The sequence below is a fragment of the Pteropus alecto genome, unplaced genomic scaffold (assembly GCF_000325575.1).
Source record: "Pteropus alecto unplaced genomic scaffold, ASM32557v1 scaffold73, whole genome shotgun sequence".
NCBI classification, from domain to species: domain Eukaryota; kingdom Metazoa; phylum Chordata; class Mammalia; order Chiroptera; family Pteropodidae; genus Pteropus; species Pteropus alecto.
This window is the reverse complement of record NW_006436284.1, coordinates 1,501,865-1,528,080: the sequence shown is the minus strand read 5'-3', so window position 1 is coordinate 1,528,080 and position 26,216 is coordinate 1,501,865. Positions and strand designations below refer to the sequence as shown.

General features: G+C 32.0%; 1 protein-coding gene across 1 annotated transcript in view; it reads left to right on the top strand.

Annotated features, from left to right (window-relative positions):
• HCN1 (hyperpolarization activated cyclic nucleotide gated potassium channel 1) overlaps positions 1-26,216 on the top strand; it is a 330,541-nt gene that overhangs the window by 188,688 nt on the left and 115,637 nt on the right. The window contains exon 4 of the mRNA XM_015589832.1: positions 5,256-5,417. Within this exon, the coding sequence (XP_015445318.1) occupies positions 5,256-5,417 (162 nt within the window). The remainder of the gene's footprint in view (positions 1-5,255; positions 5,418-26,216) is intronic.

Sequence of the window (26,216 nt, the reverse complement as noted above, 5' to 3'; positions counted from 1 at the left end):
AAAACTTTAAGCTAAAACTGAGCAGAATAGTCATGGATTTGAAAGAAGAAGAAAGAGGGAAAAAAATATAAGATAGATAGTATTAGGAATAGACCACAGCAAGGGCCTCAGACAAGGTTGCTATCCTTTATAAATTTTTAGTAGCAGCAATCCACCGTTTCCTCTCCAGTAATCTTTAGTAGCTCAGGTATAAATGGTGGCTGTTTTGATAGATCAGAATCTGTTTTGTGTGGTGGTTGCAGATTCAGAGCTTTTTAAATGCCAGAAATGAAGTAAAGTTATGGGTGGAATAGTGAAATAGAATGAATGCTAAAGAAAATGAGGGTTTTTTTTTTAATACAGATAGACAAATAGTTGTCCAAAAGTGGCAAAGGGGAGATGAGAATATGAGGGTACTGCCATCAGAACCTAAGACTTATGAAGTATGAAAGAATTGAACCAACTCTGTTTGAAAAAGCTACCAGAAAAGCTGAATCTTTGGGGAGATAGTTAGGGAGGACTCATAAGTCTCAGGAAAAGCATAGAAAGAGAGGAAGAATTTTATAACGAGGCTGAGGACAGAGAGAGTTAATAGGTAATGTAGGAGGAGCTTGAGAAGGGACAATGGAAAGAAGAGTCCAGAATAAAAAGCACTCAATAACATGAGGCTCTGACAATAGATATATGAGGGGACTATTTATGGAGACTTATAGAGATGAAAGGCCCAGATGGTTGTCTTTTTCTGACGGTATGTGCTGGCCATTCCTAATGAGACCCTAGATAATGTAGGGTAGTGGTCCCCAACCTTTTTGGCACCAGGGACCAGTGCTCCTATGAGAATCTAATGCCTGATGATATGAGGTGGAGCTGAGATAGTGATGCTAGCACTGGGGAGTGGCTGCAAATACAGATGAAGCTTTGCTTGCTGGCCCGCTGCTCACCTCCTGCTGTGTGGTCTGGTTCCTAATAGGCCACGGACTGGTACCAGTTCGTGGTCCAGGGATTGGTGATCCCTGCTGTAGGGAACTAATAACATAAATCCAATCACTGCTGTCACTGGTCAGTGTGTTCAAAGAGATTACTGTGAGACTACTCTTCTCTCATACACCAAGGAAAACCTTTCAGTAAGGTTGCTATCCACACTTTGTACCTAAAACCTGGTAAGATAACCTGGATCATTTTTAAGGTAAGAATTGTAGAAAGTGAAGTAGGGCTCCTAAGATACTGATTTTACCTTTGAATAGGGCAAGTACATATAGAATCCTAGATGTATGTTAGCTGCGAAAGAAACTGAGTAGCTGAATGTTTTCTTGTGTTGTGTTGTCAACCACATGGCAGACAGACACTCTATCTAAAAGATATATCAAGCTATATAGCTGGAGATTTATAAAGAGGAAAAAAAGAACCCAATATGTATTACACCTTTACAATAAGAATGTCCTCTGTCAAGAGAGCCAATTCTGCCCCATTTGATATTTGTAATGTTACTTTGATAAGAATTCTGAAGGTATATTCTAAGACTTAAATAAATATCAAAGTCATAGAAGCAATCTAGCCTATAAATGACCCCCATCTGTGAAGTCAAAGACTAAGGACATTTTATTGCATGCTTGAAAAGTGTTAAATTGCTCTTGACAATTTTTGTGGTTAGGTAAAACAAAGATCAAATAGTTAAGGATTCATTAAGGCCAAGTGATTTCATAGGTGGTTTATTAGATTGAGAGACTCCTGAATCCAGTTTATCAGGAAAGAATGTGGAAGCATTTTGAAACAACTCGGTTAATTTATGGATATCTGCCATACAACTCAATTTGGGATCTGGCCTTTTAGAAATAGGATGGAATATACATTGCTTCTGGGAACAATATTGCAGAAAATTATACATATGGTAAGCAATTCTGCAGATATTAGGGGAAGACTGGGAATTCTGAACCAAATTATCTTAGAGCATTCTTCGGTTTTAGAAAGTTAATTAGCTATCTTATCTGGAATCATTAGACTCCAATGAACAGAATTCTAGAATTATAATGTTTTAAAAAGTTTTGAGGGGGAATTTGTGACCAGATCTTTCCTCTCACTGAAGAACAACACAATGTTCTGAGCTGGACAAATATAAAACACAGTGCCTTCCACTTATGTATTTTGTAGTCTAGTTTTTGATAAAAATAAAATTAAAGTGTTACTTTTAAAACTTACTTTAATTTTTTTTCAGTTGACTCTTGTAAGTTCCACTTAATAGCGTATTGCTAGTGACCAGAACAACCTGTCTTTCTGCTACCCACACCCTGAGCACTCAAATAAGGTTTCAAGTCAGATTACTAGAAAGATAGAAAATAATGAAGATTTTTTTTTGTAGTTCCCTGGTTTTAAACACAGAAGGAAAAGCTTCACACTCTTAAGATCATAAGAGGTTACTTCTGCTATTGTTAAACACCTGCAACATTCTCATTCATTCATTTAACAGGAATTTACTGAGCATCATCGATGTTGTTAGTTTTGTATATAGTCAAGTTTGCAAGAAGTAGTATTAGGATAATTGATTCAGACAGAAATTGATCACCCAAGGATATTCACCTCATAGATGGAAAAAAAAAAAAAAACGTAAAAATATAATCAATGATATTGTCTGCTTGACCAGGAGGCTGAGTAAAGTTGCACTTAGATTTATGCTACAAGCTTCCCTCAGACAATAAGAAGTTGTGGCTATGCATAAATTAGATCAAATGTTTACTTCTTTGGTTTAATATGACTATCTACAGATGTATATGCTCGCTAAGAAAATAGTCTTCTCGATACAAATCTTCTGTGAGCAAGGTTTTAACAGAGCCATTAATAATAACAGCAACCTGCCAGACTTAAATGGATAAAAGAAATCAAGTGACAATCAGGTTGGGCCCAGGCACTGCACACATTTGTGTCTGTATGTGCCCAAATTAACAGTACATATGTTATGCTGTTCTTTTGTCAAGTAGGTAATTCAGGATGGAGATGTATGAATCTGAAATTTTAAATTAGCCTCTGATATAAACCAGTGTCAAAATTTCCAACTTGCTTCTGCATTTTCCAGAGTTAGATTTTGGGATCGCTCCAAAAAGTGAAATCACTTTTGAACACAGAATGTTAAAGGCCAAAAGGGTAGACTATTTATAAAATTAATTATGTGCCCTTTTACTGAGCACTCTCTAAATAGAACTAGTATATAAATCTTGCACTAGCATTGTATAGTAACATTGTGAGGTTGGGAATGGAAATAGGGTAGGGGACAGATTTAATTCTGGGGATTATCCTGTTAAAATAGGAATTCAGTAATTATATAGAAGCGGGAAAAAAAGGAAAGGAAAAATGTGTTTCTAATATATTATAAAAGGCCTTATATCCCTATTAACTTTCTTTATGAAAATAGTGATTATGTTTCTCTAGAAAACATTTCAGAAATAATAGGGTTTTCTTAAAGGAATTGGTGTATAACTATTACCAATGTTATCTTAATTCACTAAAATCTCTTGGGATTTCACCCAAAAATATAATTCCACAAAAGTAATGTAGAAAATCCATGAACATCAGCTTCACTAAGAATGGCTCTAGTTGTCTGTAACATCCCAAATCCCATGCTACAGTCTGATAATTGAATGATGATTGCTGCCTGTATACTTATAATTTCTAGACTTTGGCAAAGAGTTTTAGATAGTTATTATTTACTTCAAAGAATTAGGTCAAAAGGTAATTTCTTGTTTGATCCAGAAGTTTATTGTAACTTTACCTTATTTTCCAACAATGCAACACTTACTCGAAAGATACATTGAACTATTTTTTCAGGAAATACTAAGGTATATAGACTTCTGTTAGTAAACAAAAAAATTTTAAATCCATGGTGATTTTTTCCTACTTCAGTAGTAGAAAGCTTTTTTATTATTTTTACTCTATTAATTTAACAAGAAATTATTAATGCAAATATTGGTACAATTTCTATTTACAAATTTAATGACCTAGAAATATAGCAGGGAATAACATCAAAAAGATTTTTCTGTGTGTTTGCCAAATACAAAACCAATTAAAAAATAATTCAGAAGAAAATGAAATTATTATTACCTTAAATTGTGTGTATGGATGTCTGAATATCAAAATACATGAGCTGTTGCCTTTAAATCTAGGATCTCAAACTTACTTTTAAAAAGAATTCAGAATAGTATTACACTTCCACAAAGAAAGATTTTTTTGCTCACTCTAATCATTATGTCAAAAGGAAGATTGTTCAAAGCAAGAATTAATGGCTAATAGAAATGTATCAAAGTGAAAAACATTTAATTGAAGACAGATTTGGTGATTTTATAACAATTAAATCCCAGCAGTCCTGTAATTTTACCTCTATATACCTCAGTATGTATCGCTTAAGAATTATAGAAGTTTCCTTAAAGATGTGATTTTCTAAATTAAAATAGAAATTTTGTAGGGATTTTTTTCTATTTCTCCAATAATTTCTCAATATATGTTGTCTTCCTTTCTTCTAAAATAGAATTCTTTTGGTGAATTATACAAAATATGATTCTAAGTTTTCAAGGTGTGTCTTTCCATATTTAGCCATATTTATTAATTTCATGAAGATATTAATAAGAAAAGTTCACAAGAAAGAAAAGTTTGTACCATACATATTATACAGGTTGAAATAATTTTAGTTTTTAAAAAGAGTTGCACTTTTTTAATTAAATCCAAGGAATTGTTACCTCAAAGTCCACTATTCATGTTCAATATACACAATTAAAGAAGTACCTCTATTTATACACCTAAAAGATAATTGTGATTAATTCTTAATCTCACTTTACATTTTGCAATTAATTTTCTTTTGTTAATGGATTTCAGCCCTTAGCTTATTTTTTTGGTCCTTCAATAAGTCCATTTACTTAAGGGACGGGAAGCAGAGAAGAAATGGGGCCCATCGGCCCCTTTTAAAGCAGCTTTGCTAAAATGTCCAGAAGAACAGTAAATGAAAACTACTGGCAAAACCAGTGTTCTTTAAAACATGGTCCATATATTTAATATATTCATTTTATTTCTGTCCCTTTGTGGAGAACCCACAGTTGGTTGTAATACTCATAAAGCAGAGTGCCAGGTCTCAGTGTAAAGACAAAGAAATATAATCTGTTTCTATTTGTAAAAGTTCTCATATTTTTGTTAAATCGATACTTACACCACATAATGTCAATGCCTACTGACACTAGTAGTATTCTTGACTTTTTTTAAAAGTGAGTATAAGAATTGATTTTATATTTGGTCAACAGATTTTCCACATGACGTATGATCTCGCCAGTGCGGTGGTGAGAATTTTTAATCTCATTGGCATGATGCTGCTTCTGTGCCACTGGGACGGCTGCCTCCAGTTCTTAGTACCACTTCTGCAGGATTTCCCACCAGATTGCTGGGTGTCTCTAAATGAAATGGTGGTAAGTAGTTCGTATTATTTTATACTCTGCGTTTTCAGTGTTTTGCCAAAAAGTTTTAAGTGTTTATGTTACAATGATGTAATTTTTCCTCCATAGATGTTTACAGAAAACTTAATTTTGCTTCCATCGTTATAAAATCAGATGTCTTTTTATGTTATGTTTTAACAGATGTTATGTTTCTCTTCTACAATGAAATTTAATTTATATGAAATGTTCCTGTGGAGGTATATGTTATAACATCTTTTTAGATATCTTACGCTGTGTATATTCAGACATACTTTATTTCAAAGGTACATGTACAAACATGCACACATATAATTATAATACAATGATTTTTTAAAAAATGCCTACTGCTTAGAATAACTTCTTTCTTTCAACTTGATCTTAGCATTTACTTAGCATTTCAAGACATGCAATTCCAGGCATTGTTAAACATACAGAGACATGTACACCAATATAAACGCAATGAGATATATATAACATGCAATGATATTTCAGATAGTACTTCTTTTTAAGGAAAACTTTAAGAAAAAGTTATCCTTTAAACTTTTCTCTAAAAGATATGTAAATATAAAAAACTGTGAAATGTAAATTTGATTTACATACTTAAATATATCCATGTTCACATTAAATTTAAGAGCATATGTTTTGAGCTACATAGTGCAACACTCGCTAAGGAATTGAAACAATAGTGAATATCATACATATGTATATATATTCACATATATTTGTTCTTTTTATGTAAGTTCTAATATTTTCTTCTTGCATTGCGTTTTCTTTCTTTTTAAAAAATTAAATTTATTGGGATAACATTGGTTAATAATATTATGTAAGTTTCAGGTGTACAATTTTATAATACATCATCTGTGTGCTCAACACTCAATGTCTAATCTTCCCTAACCATATATTTGACCACCTTTGTCCTCTTCACTTTTCTCCTCACTGCTCTTACCCTCTGGTAACCACCATTCTGTAGTCTGTATCCATGAGTTTGGTTTTTGTTTATTTGTTTGTTTTGTTCATTCATTTGTTGCTTTTTGTTTTATATCTCACATATGAGTGAAATCATATGGTTCTTATCCTTTTCCATCTCACCTATTTCATTTAGTATGATACATGTTGTTGCAAATGGTAATGTTTCATCTTTTTTTGTGGCTGAGTAGTATTTTATTATGTATATGTACCACATCTTCTTTATCCAATCATCAGTCAAAGAACACCTACATTTAATAAAATGTTTAAGTTAACTATGCATTGGAATATCCTTTTCTTATGTATGACAACTTATGGGAAATAAATTTTATGAAACTTTCACAAAAATCTAACTTTGGCATAAATCCAAACCCTCTTTTTTCCCAAACTATTCCGTTATTAATATCTTGGGTTATTATTATAAAAATGACACAGACGTCTTAAGAATATACATTTCTTTCCTCTTAATAACTATAGCTTAGGCTTTATATTTGAAGGAAATTGGGGTTTACATTACATGTTAAGAAATATGGTCTTTTTTTCTATCTCTCTTCCGTCCCACCAATTTCCTCACCTCTTCTTTCCTCTCTTCCTCTCTCTCATTTTTCTTTATTCCTTTCACTCCTTTCTCTGAGAACTGGTATTCGCCCAGATCTCTCTTTCATTTTTCATTCCTGTTTTTTTTGAGAAATGTCACTGCCTCACAGTGTTTTCTGGCCACCCTGTATAATAAATCACTGACCTGGTTTATATTTTATCCTTAAAAAATTTAGCAGTACGGTGTTCATGCATAGATGCAGATACACACACACACACACACACACACATACACTCGCACGTGCGTGTGCGCGCGCGCGCGCATACACTTTTGGTGTTTATATTTTTTTCTCTCATGCCAAAACGTAAGTTCCATTAGGTTAAAAAATTTGTCTGTTGTTTTTGTACTTTATTTCCAATGACTAGAACAGTGAGACCATAATTTGTTGTAATTTAGTCACTCATCATCGGAAGTTTATTTGAGAAAAGTTTCTATATGGAAGTTTCTGTATCTAAAAAACAAAGCAAGGAGTTTGATTAGCTCACTTTTCAAATTTATGATGTGTCTTTGATTATTGATCTGTCACTTTTATTTTATCACTGAAGAAGCGAAATATAAAAATGGTATTAGAATATTTTAGGGGAGAGGAAGAAAAAGCAACATCTCTGTAAGACTGAGTGAATAACATAAAAACATGAAAACCGCTGCCAAAAGATGATTTATCATTGGTACTAACTTATATTTAAGTTTGCAACTACTTATTATTTAAAATTTTCCCTAGGTATCTTAAAAATAGCAATTGTCTTTACTGAGAGAGTAAAAGGACTATTTTTGGGTATCTATGAAGTGCATATAATTATATAATTATAATGTAGGGCAGTATCCTACTTAATATATCTAGTGATAAACATACTTAATGAAGAAAAATTTCAATGTCTTGATCATTTTTTTAAAATGTGCCTGCAGGTGCTTATTTGTACATGTGTTTATCTTTAAGCTAACGTCATCAAACCTTTATTATAACCTGATATTATACAAAATACCTTTCCTGAATTTACAATTTGCTTCTTGGGTCTTTTTATTTTTGACTTCAGGTTTACTTATGAAATTGGCTCTTATTTTAACATTATTTCCATGGTTAACTCTAACATAGAGAACTAGAAACAGTTAAGTCTATATTCAATTACAAAGACCAAAAAATATTTAAAATTGTGAATATTAGCGATACACAGGAGATAGAAAACCATGAACAAGACATGTTTGTATCAATAAAGAATCTTAATGATGTCATATTGGAGATATTATTGTCTGTCCTAAAGCTACTGAGTTCTAGAAAACTTTCTATCATATCAAAACAAAGAGTATTTACACACAAAGAGAATTATAAAGAAGTGAAAATCTCATATAAGAAAAAATAACCCTACATTTATATATCATGCTTATTATATACGAGCCCTGTGCTTTGAAATATGCTATATTATTGATCCTCACAGCAACAGGAAGAGGTTAGCACTATTACCTTCATTTTGCAGTTCAGAAAAGTGCAAATTTTAGAGATTAAACTCACTGTCCATTGTCATACAGGTAGCATGGATTAAAGTACCAAGACTAGAATAAATAGCTGTTTGACTCCATAATTTCTGTGTTCTAAACCATATTAGACTATCTTGCATTGCATAGACTGTAAAAAACAGTTAAAAAGAAGTAATTACAAAAGATGAAGTCTGTAGTCACAGCACACCTGTTGCAGTAGACAGTCACTAGAATATCAGCATTTGAACTCTAACACTAAAAAGTGACAAGACTGATATGAGATGTAGATGTGGACAAACAAAAGCAAATTAGGAAGACAAAATTTGAGAAGCCAGACAAGGATGGATGTAGGACACACTAGTCATCCTTGGTTATGGGATTAAAAATTATGCAATGTCAACTTAACATTGATATTAAATTATTTTTTATAAAAATTAGGATGTTTAGTGAATTCCTCATGCCTTCCTTCTTTTTCCTATCTTGCATTTTAAGTGATTTATATCTTTGAATATTATTTTCAATTTTCCTTAACCATATTTGCATTTATATCCATATCATTTTCTCTCTATATATTAAATCCTCCTTGACTACATTTGTGTTTATATGTATATCTTTATCTACATATATTTTTAAATCCTCTTAACTACATTTGTATTTATTCTTATATCCTTATCTATACCTATATATCACTAACTAGTTATCAATACATTATCACTAACTACTTATGATGAGAAATTCAGACTTAATGCTATAACTATACTTTAACAGGTAATTTGTCCAATATATTTATTAGTATACTAACTGTTTCTAATCTGCATTTGATTCCATAAAAGTAGGTTCAATTCCTTTCGGTTATTTCCTTTGCAATCTTTATAAATTCCTCATTAAAAGATAATTATTTAAATGTTATGTTTAAAAACTTAATACTAACCATGATGGGTTACTTGAATTGATGAGGGAGGAGATACTGACTTTTAAAATGCAACTTGAACAGGGATTAATCTTATTCTGCATTTGTAATATTTGCTTTTGTTTTATTCAAGAAATGTTTGAATTATAGAATTCTGTCTGAATGAAAATCTTGGATTAGTCAGATAATTAATGTCTAATAAAATTAATTTTGAAAATCTTGTCATTCCCATGATATTATGTGACTGTGATTTAGGTATATCACATTGAAATTGTCTTAGTTCATTATTAAAGGGATAAGATATAATGGTTTTGGTTTAAATTATGAATATTATGAAAAATTGATTTTAAGAACGTAACTAAGAAAATGAAACAAGGACGCATTTGAACTTGCATATTAATTTTGATGTAATTTAGGGAATGACTTTACGGAATAGTTAGAATTTGTAACTAAATATCATACATTCCTAGAGTCATGTTTCTCTAATTGAAGTTTGCAAGTTTATTTTCAGGGAGCCCACAAATTTTCTTTCAGCAATCCTATAAAATTTGACAATAGTATGAAAGCATATTTTGAATCTAGGGTCATTTGAATGACCTAAATTTGAAGTCTGGATTTGCTTTTGTAGTTGAAATGTGTTGTGTCATGAGGTGTTATTTTAAATAATTCTGGCTTATGGGTTAATAAATAAATGATCCATTTATACCAAATGAAAGCAAAATGGTATCATATTAAATGTGGTATAAAATTTTCGCCATAGTCAAAAGGAGAAATGGGTTGGAAAACTTAATCACTTGTTACATAGCACACAATTGTACAGTATTGTGTTAAACTACATACTCTATAATAACTAGTACAATGATAGCACTATATTTGCATTGTGTGCAACTATTTATTTTAGCAAAACGTCATCCATCAAAATAAATTGGCATTAAGATATGTTTATTATTTTGTTAGTATTTGATTTGTAAATTTTTGTTTGTTTTAATGTTATGAGGCCTATAAGTATAAGAAACTTATTTCTAGTGCTGTACTTTTATTTATTTGAGTAATATAATAATCAAAATATTTTAAGCCAACTCAAGGGTCATTTATTATGTTTTATTTTGTTGTAATTTGAAGGAATCTATGTAATTCCAGAATTGCCTCTACCACTAAAATTTTGTGATTTTAGGCAAATCGTTTAACTTTCCTGTACTTCAACCATGAAACAAGTGTATATTTTTATTCTTTCATTTAGATAATCTTACTGAGTACCTACTTTGTGCCAGGCATTATTTTAGGCACTGAACACACAAAAGAGAATAAGAAAGTCTCTGTCCTCATCATACTTACATTCTAACATGATTTCATTCATACCACTTCTTTCTAACTGCTGAAAACTAAGAGATTATCGAAATGTAAACTCTACTCTGAAGGAATTCATAATCCCATTAAAGAGAAAATTATGCGCAAAAGACGTTAATACGAATTTGAATCGAGGCCTCTAGGATGGATGCACTGCCCAAAGACTTCTGAGACAGGGGACAAATTCTAGTGAAATACTGCCCTCTTTCTGCTTGCCAGGTCATCTACTCTTGAAAATGCAGCCATTCATCCAAGCCTCTTTCCTACCCCCCTAATTTAGCCACATAGAGAGTCCTACCTTTCTCCATCTGAAACAATGGTAGGCTAGTGGCAGCCTCATATGGATTGAGATAAAATTTATGAGAAGTATAAACTAAAGGCTGGGAGACACAAAATAGGTAGACATTTATTTCAAGTGCTATCAGCTGCTTTGGATCAGGAACCTTCAACAAAGAGTGTGGATTGAGATATGTCAGTCACATCTAGCTCAAAAACTGTAATAGTCACAATAAATATATGCTGGGGGTTAGAGTCGAAAGAGCTTAAATAACTCCTATTTTAAGTGAGTGATTTGGAACAAAAAAGACATAAATTATTCATTTGCAAGTTTTGATACATAAGTAGAATATTGAAAACTAGGATGATTATATTATCTATTGATAGTCCAGCAAACATATAAAGACAAAATTAAAATATGTTCTCTTTTTTTTACTCAATTAACTACTTTGATAATGATTGATTGAAATAATATAACTAAGATAATATAACTAAAAAATGAAGCTAAAATATCTTAATTAAAACATATTTCTTCTCTCTTGAGGTCTAGCAATGTATTTTAGATTTGAAATTCTACAAATTAGAAGTTGTATTATTATATTGTCCATTTCTTTCTAAATAAAATGGATTGCCTTAACAATTTTTTAAATCCTGCCTGACAGAAGGTAACTAATTTGCTGACAAGTCACTATTTAGCTTCACAGAAAAAATGCATTCATAGGTCCTATGAATTATAGCAACAAAGTAGGTCAGCAGCCTGCTGAGTATTGTAATTCTTCTTTGCCATCCAGTTTCTGCCTAATAGGAAAACCAGCCTGGTGACTGCTCTCTGCTGGATAGAAACACGACCACATCACAAAAGAAACAACTCACACACTGTGTTCTTCCTTCTCAGATGTGTATTCTTTTATAGAAATGAACATATGGAAATAAATTCTAGTCTGGTATTTTGTTTTCAAGTAAAATGTATGTTACATAAAAGCTTTAATGTGAATTATACTCTGATACAGAGAAGGATAAAGGATATTACTTAAATTTCATATTGTCTATGACTGCATTAAGTTGCCTTAACAGTACCAAGACCAATCAATGTCTCAAACATGTTTTTTTTTTCTTATATATACTAGCTCTTAAGTTTTAAGCAACGAATGGCTAGAAGAAGCACCATTCATTCCTCTAACATCGGCAATTTATCAGATAAGATCTTAAGAATATGTATTAGAATCATTGGCTGGTCTTCTCCATGCTTTGAGGATATAGAAATAGGTCCAGTGTGGCCAACATTTTAAAGCCTTTTCTGGTATTACCAGCCAGGTGCCTCAGAAACATGGCTCCACTTAAGCAAGAGTTAATTAACACCTGGCTCTGCTGTACAACCTGCTATCTCATACTCCATGTATAGAGTTATGAGCACTTCCATCTGTGGGCTATAACCATTTATTTTCATAGTATAAGCATAATAATGATGAAAAATTACTTAGAAAAATTTGAAAATTCACCCCCGTGTTTTCGTAATTCATAAAATGATATATAACAATGAACTACAATATAGTCTTTATATTCCAATAACATTTTCCAGGGCATACCATTAAGTCAATAAATTTTTACTCTAAATACATTCTAGAGATAGAAATAAATATTAATTATAATATCTATTTATAATGTCAACCAAAACAGTTGTATATATAACAGAGCATCTGTGCTAACCTTTGCCATTGTGATTAATGTAGTGATCAAAAATCCTTGTTCCTGCAAGTTAGGGTCTAAAGTAGGAAAATCTTTATTTCGATTGTATTAAAATGAGGACATAATTCAGTTTGGCCATCTCATTTTGCCATAAACTATATTTTTGCCCTTTAGAAGATTTAAAAAATATATTGTGTTCAAAGTCCAGCTATTGATTTATACTGAAAAAAGTTATTTAGTTAAATGGAACTATAAGATGGTTAGGGAAAATATCATTTCAATTGGTACCCATTACTAGTCCCCACTGCTCCCAAACTAAAACTAAAGCATTAATGCTCCATTAAATGATGATTACATTCTGTCTAGCACTTTTGTAATTCTGTTCTCAAATTCTTAAGGAAAAAGAAAAAAATGAAAATTGGCACAGGTCAGTAATCAGTAAATATTAGCAAATCAAATTAAAGTTTTTATTAATCGATGATATTTATGGAAATTATTCTCCATAAGGTAACTTTCTATTTCACTCATCAATGTAATTATTTATCTATAACTTTTTAAAAATTATTTTACAAGAAAATTAGAACTTTTAAAAATAGCTCTTTAGAAAAAAAATGAAAATTGGCACAGGTCAGTAATCAGTAAATATTAGCAAATCAAATTAAAGTTTTTATTAATCGATGATATTTATGGAAATTATTCTCCATAAGGTAACTTTCTATTTCACTCATCAATGTAATTATTTATCTATAATTTTTTAAAAATTATTTTACAAGGAAATTAGAACTTTCAAAAATAGCTTTTTAGGAAGTATGAAAAAGATTTAGAAACATATAGATTTTTATATGATGAAACATATAAACATAGAAACCTTATAAATGATAGAGCCGGATTCAGTTTATATATGAAAATTTATGAGAATGGCATATTGTAATGTCTTGTCATTCAGTTTGTATCCTAATGCATTGAGTGAACAGACTATCATAATGGTTTAGTGTTCTACAGAATTAAATCACAACAACATTTGAAAGAGAAACAAAAAGAAGGATAAACATTATTTTACAGAAGAATGAAAATAAAAGAAGTAGGAGATAGCCAAATAGCTAATGTAGTAAAGGCAGATTGCCTTTTCTCCTTCAGGCTATTTCTACTATTGAGGCAATTTAATACTGTCAGGAGATGGCTTTGAAGCCAGCATTGTTTCTTCCAAAATTTACACTCTTTATCTTAACCTGCTATTGATTGAGATCTTAATACTGTTTCTTTTGCTAAGCTATGTTTTCATTAAGATCTTTCTTATCTAATAAGTTAACAATATAAGTTTGTGGGTATATTTCTACCCTTTTTAGTAATAACCTATAACAATAATTCCTGTAACAGTTATAACTTCTACCGTGTATTTAATACTTAATATATATAATCAAGTATTATTATTATTTGGTTCTTTATGCATCTGGGAGTTTTGCAACATCTATTCACAACCATGCTCAGCAAATTGTCTATATTAAATGATGAATAAAGAACTGATTAATTGTAGTGTCATATTTTGCAATGCTTCTTCACTTTTGAAAGGTACTTTTATATGTAACAAGCAATATCATGAACACATTATGAATTAAGAAAGAGATATTCAAAATAGCTGTCAAAGGTCAAGCAGAAAGTTAGAGACAGAACTAGATCTAAGACAACATCTAAATAACATTTAGAATGAAAGAAACATTAGAATGAGGCATCTAGTTATAGTTGAATGAAATACCAGGAAGTGGATAGACCCTCCACTTGAGATCCATGGAATGATAATAAATGATAAAATGTAAGTGGAATACTTTCAGTCTTGTATAATAATGTCTTCTGTGAAGATGAAATATTTTAAACTGAATAAACTTGAATAAACTCTAGGGAAATCAAACTCCAAATCAATACTTCGATACTCCAAATGAGCTCAACCTCCTGGCCCATGTGAATTGCATATTAAAATGATGATATCTTGAAGAAAAAAATGATGGACTGATAACACAGGATCTTTCACAAACCATGAAAATTAAAGAACTGGTTGTCTCTGGGATAGGTAAATACTGTATGAATTTAAAAAGAGAAAATGTAGAAATGTTGCAAATTGCAACCTGATATGTCTGATGTTAATTCCAAGACTCTCCACTAAATTATAAAAGAAGTTATTTGTGAGCACCGAGAAAAGGCAGTGTTTGGTCAGTACAAGTACTGGTTTAATGAAAGCAAGTCATAACAGATCAGCCTTTTTTTTCTCTTTTATACATAACATGTCATGAAAAAAAATTGTTGAAAACCTTACTAAGTATGTACACCAGTTCACTATTTCTGTTTTGAGCTGAACTTTAGACTGGTACATGCATTTTATACAATGCTTTCTACAAGTTCTTCATGGTATCTTACTGTGAAATATTTGATTAACAGAAAATAGGATCGAGTGGGTTAATAGCTGGTATTTTTGAGTGTTTTCTGCTCTCATACCCCAAAGTGCAGATTAATAGATTAATATCAACATTGAAGAAGATATTTAGTGGACATATGTAGGATATGACATATTTTCAACATATTAACATGATCTGAAGTCTTTTCAACATATTAGTTAAAACCTGGTTGAAGCCACCAAAGATGCACCTTACACAAAGCAAAAAAGAAATGTCTAATATGCTGGGTTATAGATACATGTTCAAGAAGACCTTGTTATATAGAAGGATGAACTGAGTACAATAAAATAGATATTTTATGTGGCAGAACAGAAGGTCTTACAATAAGATAAAGAAAAAAAGAAAGGGGATAAGTACAAGAATCAGACATGGCTCAGGCAAGGACATGATAAATACTAGGGTTTTGGTGACTGTAATTTCAATATATATCAATAATTAAGATACTGTCCATGTTAACTAATAGAAAATTCTAACTATATTTTTATAAGAAAAAATATTTAGTTTAATTTTGGACATCTAATTCTAAGATCTTTTAATTCTATAAGCAATTATTTTCTGATCAAAAGATACCTAATTATCTCTTTGAAATGTAAATGCTCACTGGATATCCACTCTTATTTCTGAAATGATGATTTTAAAGCTAATTTAGATCCATTTACAAGTTTAGTAATATGTAAGATAAATTAAGAACATTGCGACACATCAATAATCAACTTGTTTTTCAAAAACCGCTTTCCTCAAAGAATTCACTTGATTATTTAACAGAGTATTTAAGTATTGAGAAAGTATTAAAGTGCACCCATATATAATAACCTATGAAAAGTGTGACAGAGAGAATGGAATTACGCCAAATTGAACAAAAGAGATCTCATTATTTTTACACATAATCTTTTCGATTATATAAACAGGAAACAGAGGCTCATTACTTTGCAATGTGTTTTTCTTTGTAGTACATCTCTTACCGTGTAGCTGAATTTAGTTCATAAAATTATATCACATTGTGACATATTACTTATTATGACAGATCACTTTGATAAACTCAAAAACTTAGAAATATGTGGCTCTCCTTCCATAAACCATGAATATCTTTTCTTAGAAATATTTATTCTATTTTTATTTACTACTAGTAATAAGAAAAAGCTTTAAAATCATGACAAAAACATCATTCTAAATTAAATTAATCATTTGCCAGTTTCCATTTGGAGCATAATCAGAGAAAAAGATAGACTTATTGTTTAACTTGCAGAAAGAAAGTAGAAAGCTGCATATTTCACAATGGACTTCACCAAAAATTAGGCCATTCCTAATGTAATTGTGATGCATTGGCTCATTTGTTTCATTGATGATTATTTTCATTGCAGTCAAGTTATGGAAAATTGAGACTACAGGTTCCTTAAAATGCTTACCTCTTTATTTAGAGATAAAAGAGATAATAAATAAATAAACTCATTCTCTCTTTATGAATTATCACTTGTGAAATTACATTTTTTTAGAAGATCCAGGGCAAACCTTGGTGAGAAAGGTGTTAAATCTATATGAAATAAACGACCAATCAACCAAACATCTATAACCCATCTCATTAATAAAACACAACTAATCAATGCCTTTAAGGAGCTTTTGTTTTTTCACTATTCCTCAATAACTTGGTGCAGAAGAGAAATGGCAAGAGAAATGGGGAAAGTACTCGAGATAGTCTAAAAATTAATTCTACTATAAAATTCATGCAGGTTCAGCCCAATCCAGTGCCCTATGTTATATATGTTGCGTTGTAGCATATTACAGTTGAATATGCAATGGTGATCCAAAAAAAAACCTTTGAATATCAAATCATAATTTAATATAGTTTATAATATTCCATTTAACATGACACAAAAGAAAAATCTTTCACCAACTTTTAAAACCAAAAATTTCCTGTAGCTAATGGGATCAACTAAATCAACAAGAATAATCAGAAATCTTTGTTCTCTAAAAATACTATTTAATATATAAATTCAACTGCACATAGAAAATTCTTTGAAAAGCACATGACAGCTTGAGGCTATCAAGTTAAACTAGCTTTTAAAAAATAAATTTTTAAAAATAAAATTAATTTGATCAAAGAATATTACCCATTGTCCAGCCTAACCAAAATGACTTCAAAATAAATAGCAAATTTAAATATCTACAAGAGCCAACCTAGTAACATAGACGTGTGAACTAGACCAAGTATAAGACAAAAAGCTGCTGCTTGCTGCTGGTGAACCAGGGAAAGCTTACCCTGTCTAAGGGACACAGCTGCTCCTCAATTACAGCTGATAATTATGTGGAAATTAATGCCCAGTGATGCCTGGAGAGCCAGCAGCCCATTAGTTTCCAACTTCAGAAATTAATCAAACAGTTGATAGGATTGAAACCAGGAATACATGCTTTGTCACTACAAGTATTGGTCTCTTCCTTCAGACTCAGGCCCTAACAGAATTCCTCCTGTCTCCCCCATCTGAAAAGGGAATAATCAATTAATGTAAAAGTTACATGGGAAAAATAAAGGAAAGGGAATTTGTCCACATAAGTGGCTCAGCCAGGACTTATCACACTGGTTACATTAATTTGAATTTCTTTTTACATAAATTTAGCTGATTTGGCAATTTTTCTAAATAATATGATAAATTATCAAACAGCTATGGTTGACAGAACTGGCCTAGATAAAATACATAAAATAAAAAGACAAGACAGACAAGTTAATTCAACGTTGTCCTTGGGAATTCTTTGTTGTTACAAGGAAAAAAATAATCCATTTGCAATTATGATGTTACTGAAAAACAGTAAAAATTTACCATGCAGAGTGTGTTGAGAAAGATTTTCTTAAAAGGCATTGTCTTCACTTCTCATATTGTTGCCTATTGCTGAGAAATATCTGATGAGCAACCTATTAATTAAAAACCAAGATCTAGAATTTTACTGCAGCCAGAGTCATAGTAGCAGTTGCATGACTCAGGGGATCTGCAATTCAAGCTTTAGATTCTAAATATTACAGATAAAAAAATAGCTTTATTAATATTGGTTATGTAGCATCACCCTTATGTCAGTGATAAACTCAAAAATGTATCCAGCATCTTAAATTTATGACAAGGAGGATGTTCTTCAGTTTTAAGTATGTAGTGTTCAGGCCAGACCAAAAAAGATTTGGAAATGTGTTGTATATAAATTAGGTATAACACCCCTACCCCCTCATATCACAGAATCAATTTGCATCCACTTATTTGCATGAGATTCAGATGCATTAGTAGCATCCATCTATCCATCTATCTATCTATCTATCTATCTATCTATCTATCTATCTATCATCTATCTATCATCTATCTATCATCATCTATCATCTACCTATCTACCTATCTACCTACCTTCCTACCTACCTACCTACCTACCTGTTTATTTATTTTTTGAGTAACTATTTTTATACCTGCTGATGTAGCAGGAAAATAGATGGACAATAAGAGAAAGTCTTGCCCTCATGATTGTCTATTTTTTCCAGGAAAATAGAAAGTAAATAAAATAAAGACTATAAAAATAATTCCAGACAGTACAAATCCTATTAAGACTAAAGCAAGAGAACAGAATATAGTGATGCAGATCTACTTAAGATAGAATGGTTTTTAGATGCCATCTCTGAAAAGATAACATTTGAGCTGAGAACTCAAGGAAATGAAGGAATGAGTTATGCAAAAATCTGGAAGACGAGAAGTCCAGGAGGAAGAGACAGCATGTGCAAAGCTGACTGGTGTAGCCGGAGTGGAGTGAGGGAGGAGTACCAAAATATTAGAAAAATACCCAGGGGCGAGCTAGATTACAAAGGGTCTCGTAAAACATGGACACAGTTAGGGTTTTATTCTCTATATAACGGAGAGCTGAAAGAGACCCAGTTACCTGAGCTGCGAGAACCCCTTTTAGGGCAGAACACACAAGAGGGAGTCCTATTTTCCTATTTCACAGAAAAAGCAACAGCACCAGGCACTGAGGTGCAAGTGTGTGAACAAATGTCTAAATAAGCCGACAACAAACAGGGAATTGAGGCTGAGCAGCAGAGTCCAGAACAGCGCAGAGGTAGGCTATGTGTAATCAAAGCTCCAGGCAGGTGGGCAGAGCTACATGCAGCAGCCACGTGAGCTTGACCTGAACTAGTGAAGTCTGGCAATGGAGCAGCAGTCACCTTCCCCCTGGGAGGGCGAGGAGGCACAGTGGCCTACATAAGTAAGTCAGGCTGATTTGAAAACACATGTAACATATTAACTAGCACTGTGAGTAGGAGAGGGGACAGTTTTAGCCCTAAAGGTAGGAGCAGCTAAGTACTTAATTTAGATATAAATATTAAGCAGACCTCATGCTTAAGGAAATCAAGATTACCCTCATGCTATTCTAAGGAGAGATAATTTAGGTAGATTTATTCTTTCATTTTGTTAGTCAGTCAACAAATATTTATTAATTTTCTGCTCTGTACCAGGAACTGTTGTAGGTACAATTTTCCTACCCTGGGAGTTCTGCATTCTAATTGAACTTATTACTATAAAAGGAATAATTGAGGGTAAGCTCGATTTCCTCAAGAATCATGTTTAGTGAAGAAAAACCAAAACAAATGTTTGATTTCTGGCAGTCTTGGACCTTTAGTGATGCTTGAGTTCTTCAATTTATGTTTCTATCATTAGTATTTGAGAATCTGAACACTTATTCACAATTAAAGCTGATTCTTTATCTATATATAAAGATATCAAAAATTAATGTTTGGTTTTTCTTTCTACCATTTTTTAAATCTCTATTAATATCACTATTTCCAGGAAGTCCTGTTAAAGTACTCTGTATACTTGCATTTATGTCAAATGAAATGCTGCTACAATTATAAAAATAATAGCCTGTTGGTTTACTGGCTATCATCTTTTAACCCTGGAGAAGATCTTGTGTGTCCCTATGAGACTTTTTCTCTATCTTGCTCTACTTATATAGTGATTCAGGATACCTGGAATAACTTGATGGAAATAAAACAGAACTTGATTTAAATACAAAGGGCGATTTGTATCTGACTCACCTCTAAAAAAAAAAAAAAGTTAATATATTTACACTATTTCCTATTTTAACTTATAATTTTTTCTTTTACTCAAAGAGAAAGCTTACTAGAAAATGTTAAATCACTATAAGTATTTAATTTGAAGGCTAAGGTATCATTTGACCCATTGCATTTCCCTGATAATGATAAATTTTCCTTATCGGAAATTTGATTTTATCAAATGTGCACCATAGCCACTCTGATATGTATATGGAATTGGATTAGAGACAGACAGAGAGAGAGAGAAAGAGAAAGATTGATTTTGAGTCCTATAATCCAGTTTAAGGGGAAAAGTTACATTTAGGCCTGCGCTTTGTTTTTCTTTCCTTGCTCCATCGCTTGCCACTTTTCTGAAGAAAGAAAGCTGTACTTAAACTGATAAGGAAAATATTTCATAGACTTTCCAGTGAAATTTTAATGGACTACTGGTAGTCGAATACATAAAATAATCAAGTCATTAAATGGAGATAGTGCTTTATTAAAAAATGTAATCATGAGGTAAGAATGCACGCCGATTATCAATTGAAATATATCTTCTAGTTCTGCAGAAGAGTTACACATTTTCTGAAAAAAGAAAGATGTTCATGAAACCTGCAGAATATCCAGTTCATTATAAAATTCTTTCATGTGATTGCTATCCTATTAGGCATTTGATAGCTGTGCATAATTATTTTCACAGAGCTTGAGATATAATTTAAATGTACATTCTTCCTGTAACTAAGACTAGAAGAAACATAGTAGTCACTATAGTACACCAAATTAAAGGCAGTATTCCTCTATTTGGTCCTTTACTTAATCACTGTGCTTACTATATGTTCCACATATAGTAACATATAGGTATGCACATCGCCTCATTTAATCTTAACAATCCCACTTTTGCAATGAGGAATTGGAGCTCTGAGATGTTAATATCTCCACTGTAAATTATATAGCTGAGATTTAACTCAGGTATGTCCAATTCCAAGCCTCCAAAGCTCTTTAAAGGCTTAGCTACTTTAGCTCAGCATCTGGGACCATATCAATTATTCTGTGTCTTAGTCATCTGGGGACGCCATAAAAAATACCTTAGACTGAGTGACTTAAACAACAGATATTTATTTCTTACAGTTCTGGAGACAGGGGAGTTCAAGATCAAGATGTCAAATTCCAGAAATTAACAATTCGTGTTTTAAATCATGTGCCGTTTCTGAGTAGAGTGATAACATCGCATGCTATCCTGCTTCGTCCTGCCCGGGATGTGAATTATCCCTTTTTCCAGCATACCCAGCCGTATACACTGCTCAGCAGTTAGTCACTCGGTAGCTGTCTTGGTTGTCAGATCCACTGTCATGGTGTCACATTATTTGTGTTCAAGTAACCCTTATTTTACTTAATAATGCCACGTTCGCCTAACTTTTATTACAATATGTTGCTATAATTGTTCAATTTTTTATTAGTTACTGTTGTTAATCTCTTACTATGCCTAATTTATAAATTAAACTTTATTATAGGTATGTATGTATTGAAAAAACAAAGTATATGTAGAGCTCAGTATTATCTGCAGTTCCCAGCATCCACAGTGGGGAAGGAGAAGGCCCTGGAATATATCTCCTACAATAGGGATACTATATATTATGAAAATAAAACTTTATTATTCTTCTTTTATACATTGCAGAAGACCCAATGATGCCCACTTCATTGGATTTTTGTAATATTTATAAATACTATCTATAAAATGCTTAGGACATCTGACATATAGTCAGCACTCAGAAACATTAGCCATTGGCAGCATGATCCTCTAGTGCCAAAATATGGCAAAACTGCCTATTTTGAATTCATCTATATTCTTTATCATTGTTCAGACTTTAGCCAAATATCTTTGCAGCCTGCAACTGTGGACACTAATGATTCTAATTCTCATTTAATGTACTCTCAGGAAAATTTCAATTCTCTTTTTCCTGCTTGTATCTAATTCCTATTTTTTGGAATTCTTCAGTTTCACTTTCCCTCTAGATTCTTACTAAGTTTTTCCAACATGCAAAGAATAATAGTCTTTGTTTCACTTCAAAAGGTTGTCTTGGAATGTTCATTCCAGAACTGTGTAAGCTCTTTGAGTTGAAATAGTGCTGGGGCAGATGGCATATAGGGCAGACTCCAAGTGTCTCTCCAGGGATGTTACTGATAGATCATAAACTTGTACACCTTTAGAAAAATATAAATTTTACTACTTTCGCCATAAATCATTACTTTAGTCACAAGACTCAAATATTAAGTGTATAAATACCTCATTAGCAACTTAAAATGTATATCTTTTCATTCTCTCCAGAGAGGTGAAAAGTACTCTGAGCTATGTATGACCTGATGCCTGCTGTTAAATCAGCCCTGCTGAATATACCTTTTAGGGAGTGAGGCATTCACCTTAATGTTTCTCTGACATGAAGACACCACTCCAATTTGATTAGATAATATACCAGGTCTAGATTAACCCTCCCCCTCAAATCACACTGTTTAGGTTTGAGGGTAAACCAACAGTTTTTTCCTCTGTGTGATGTTTTGTCAATTTGAATTCAGTCATTCAATGGACGTTAATTGAGCACCTACTATACACCAGGCATATGCTAGGTTTGCAGACACAATTAAGAAAGACATGTCTTCCACTTTAGCTTCACTTCGAGAAAGGAAAACAAATAGTTTGAAACATATGTGTTTCCTGAACATTTTAACCTTCAGCAAAGCAGGTCAAAATTGCACACTTTACCAGGCTAACCACAAAAGAGAAGATAAGAAGAGAAAGAAGCACAAACAGCTATCTATCTATGCCTTAGTGCTTGGAAACAAAGTACTGACTAAAACACTGATCTCATCACTGGGGAACGAATCAACAAATCGTTATGCCTAAGTGATGTCATTGTTGTCTATGCTTTTTGTAATTAAAATTTCCCTAACTATAAAACAGAATTTGATGAATATTGGAGTTCTGTTCTTCTATATTCATGTATTTATCGAGATTTACAAGAAACAAAAAATACTGGGAGATTTGTATGTGTGTTGTTTTTGTTTATGTCTAGAGGTTAAAAAATATATTTTGGACTTATAATTGACTCAGTTCTTATTTATATTGCTGTCCATTCTCTTGCTCTTCTTCCCAAAATCCAGCTTTGATGTCCTAACCATGCCATTAACTACCTACCAGTCCTTACTGCAGTCTACCCCACTGCCCCTCCTTCTCATACACTTTACTTTTCTATACTCCTTGAAGGTCTGAGCTTCATGCTTACTGTCGTGCGTCTACCACTACTCCTACTATTTTTCTTGTGAATTTCATTATCCAAATATATGACTCTTTCAGGACCTCGAACTCATTTCTTCTGATGATATTATCCTCCATTCTACCACAGCTAATCTGCATGCAGACATTTTCATTACCAATCTACAGCTCCAGAATTTCAACTTGAAACAGTCTACCCACCACCTCATAGCTTTCCAACTCACTTCCTCTATTTCCTTAATTCAAAAAATTCCAACAATTTTTACAGCCCATTGAGATCTTTAATCAATTAATTGATTGTACCTTGTTTTCCTTATTTTTCAAGCAGCTCATATCCTCACACTTTCTCCAGGACAAATAAGAGCTCTCCCTTCCCAGCCATCAGCATCAGCTGAAGTTTCAGTAGATAACCAGCACCAACTTGTCAGCTCTGTGACTGAGACATAGTGGAAATGGATTACCTAGCCTCATATGAAGCTGCACACTTCAGAGATGAGCCAGTCTTGCTCATTCCTTCCCAATTTTAGATTCTTGGGAAGAGTAAATGATTGTTGTATTTTAAGCCAATAAGTTTGAGAGTGAGTTGTTATAAAATAATGCATAACTATAACAAATGTCTAAGAGACAAAATCTGGATAATGTAATTACCATTATTCCTTATAAACCATGTGATCCTCGGGGTGCCAGTTAACCTCTTCAAGCATCAATTTTATCATCTGTAAAAAAGATAATTATAATCCCTAATTCTTAAAGTTATTTTGAAAATTAAATGAGATAATGCATTTAAAGCTCTTAGAATAGTTATGTAGCCCATAATAATTTCTTCTTATTATTATTTTATATAATAACTAATTTCCCCTGGGTACAAAATCTTCCATTTTCATTTTTTCTCTCAATCCTCTATTCCTTTCCTTCTCTCTTTTCAGATTGTATACAAAATTTATGTTATATTATTTTGCATATAATATACATCTGCAACGATGTTTTTTAAAGGTTTTTTATCTTTTCTATCATTTTCTTTCTAATTCAGCCTTTTCTCTCTCATTTTAATTTACTATTTTACTCATTCTTGCCTTTATATCTTTCTCCCATATTGTCCCCAGGCAAAATTTGATTTTCAAAAGCTTCAGAGTGACTAATAATGCATGAATTAAATAACACATGAAAAATATTAAATAATTACAAACCATACAACATGTTTAATATAAAAATGTGCAATCACCTTTATTACTGGTAAATTGAAATTTATAATTGTGTATACAAATTAGCTGTTAACCATTTAAGTACATAAAGTTTACTAATATAATTAATTTTTACCAGTTTTTAAGGAGTACATCGTAGATTAGAGTGACTGAAATACTTTTAATATAAAACATGAATAGTTCTTCATCGCTTTAAGTTAGCACTACAATGATCAAAAGGCAGACAACCTGAAAGGAAGGGGAAAAAAAATCTAAATGACTCTTGACATAGATAATCAAAGAGAAAATTCAAAACCCATTAGCACTAACAGCAGAAATGAACCCATAGCAGAATATTTGAAACTGACAAAAATCACTTCTAAGATCAAATTGTACAATGTTACTTAATTTCTGTGAGAATATGTAGAATAGTTTTGTTGTTGTTGTTTGAGTATCCATCAATTATGTTTCTACTATGTGCCAAGGGCTTTGCATTCGTTATCTCATTTAATCTTTAGATTAATTTTTCAAATTTTATACAAATTTTTTATAAAGGGCAATACATTCTCAGAGAGATTAAGTGTCCTCCTCAATGTAAACCAACTAGTGAGACACCAAGCAAGGATTTTACTTAAGAACTATCTCACTCCAAAGTGTGAACTCTTTCCACCATAATTCAGATTTTATAGGCCAAAGACATAATGTTCTCAAAATGCTCTGAAATTTTGAAAATGGACAGTAATCAAGAACTACCTCCGTATAATCTTAGGAAAGTAGGATTTGTTCTCAGAGCCAAGGATTAGTGGAGCAAGGACATGAAATACTCCTTTGTACTTTAAATGACTTAGAAACAATGTCATTACAAAGCGTACCATAATTTCAGTGAGGTAGTGTCATAAATGTTAACTAATCAAAATTTTTATGGATTAATAATTAAATTGATAGGGTTTTTCTAGTTTATATATTAAACTTCCAGATGACCTATATTCTTTACAAGCATTCTACATCTTGTTTTAATTATAAAGATTTTTAAAATAATTTGTAATCAATATGCACATGTAAAAATAGAAGCAATTTAATGGAGCCATACATTTGATATACAGATGTACAATTTAGAAATATCACAGTTTCCCAACACTAATAATTGAATAAATGCAATGATAAGACAGTATGTTTTCTTCACAAATGATGTCATCAAAATCTACAACTTGGTCAAATCTAACAAAACAGTTGGCCTTTTGCAAACTAATTTGCAGAAGCAGCTAGCACTGTCTAAAAGGAAAGGCTAAGTAGATTTTAGAGAACCCATAAATATTCAGATACTTTAGAAAAAGGCAGAAGGAATCCACTCAGCAGAGCAGTTATAGGGCTTAAATGTTAACCCTAAACACAGAAAATTGTGGAAGGGTGTGTGTGTGTGTGTGTGTGTGTGTGTGTGTGTGTGTACACAAACTAAAAGCTGGATTTGAAACCACTGGTCACAAAAAAATAAATAAAGATATACCAATTAATTGCATTCTGAAGATAGCCAATAGGTGTGTGTTTTGTTTTGTTTTTAGACACTTAATGGTAGAAAAATCATGATGTA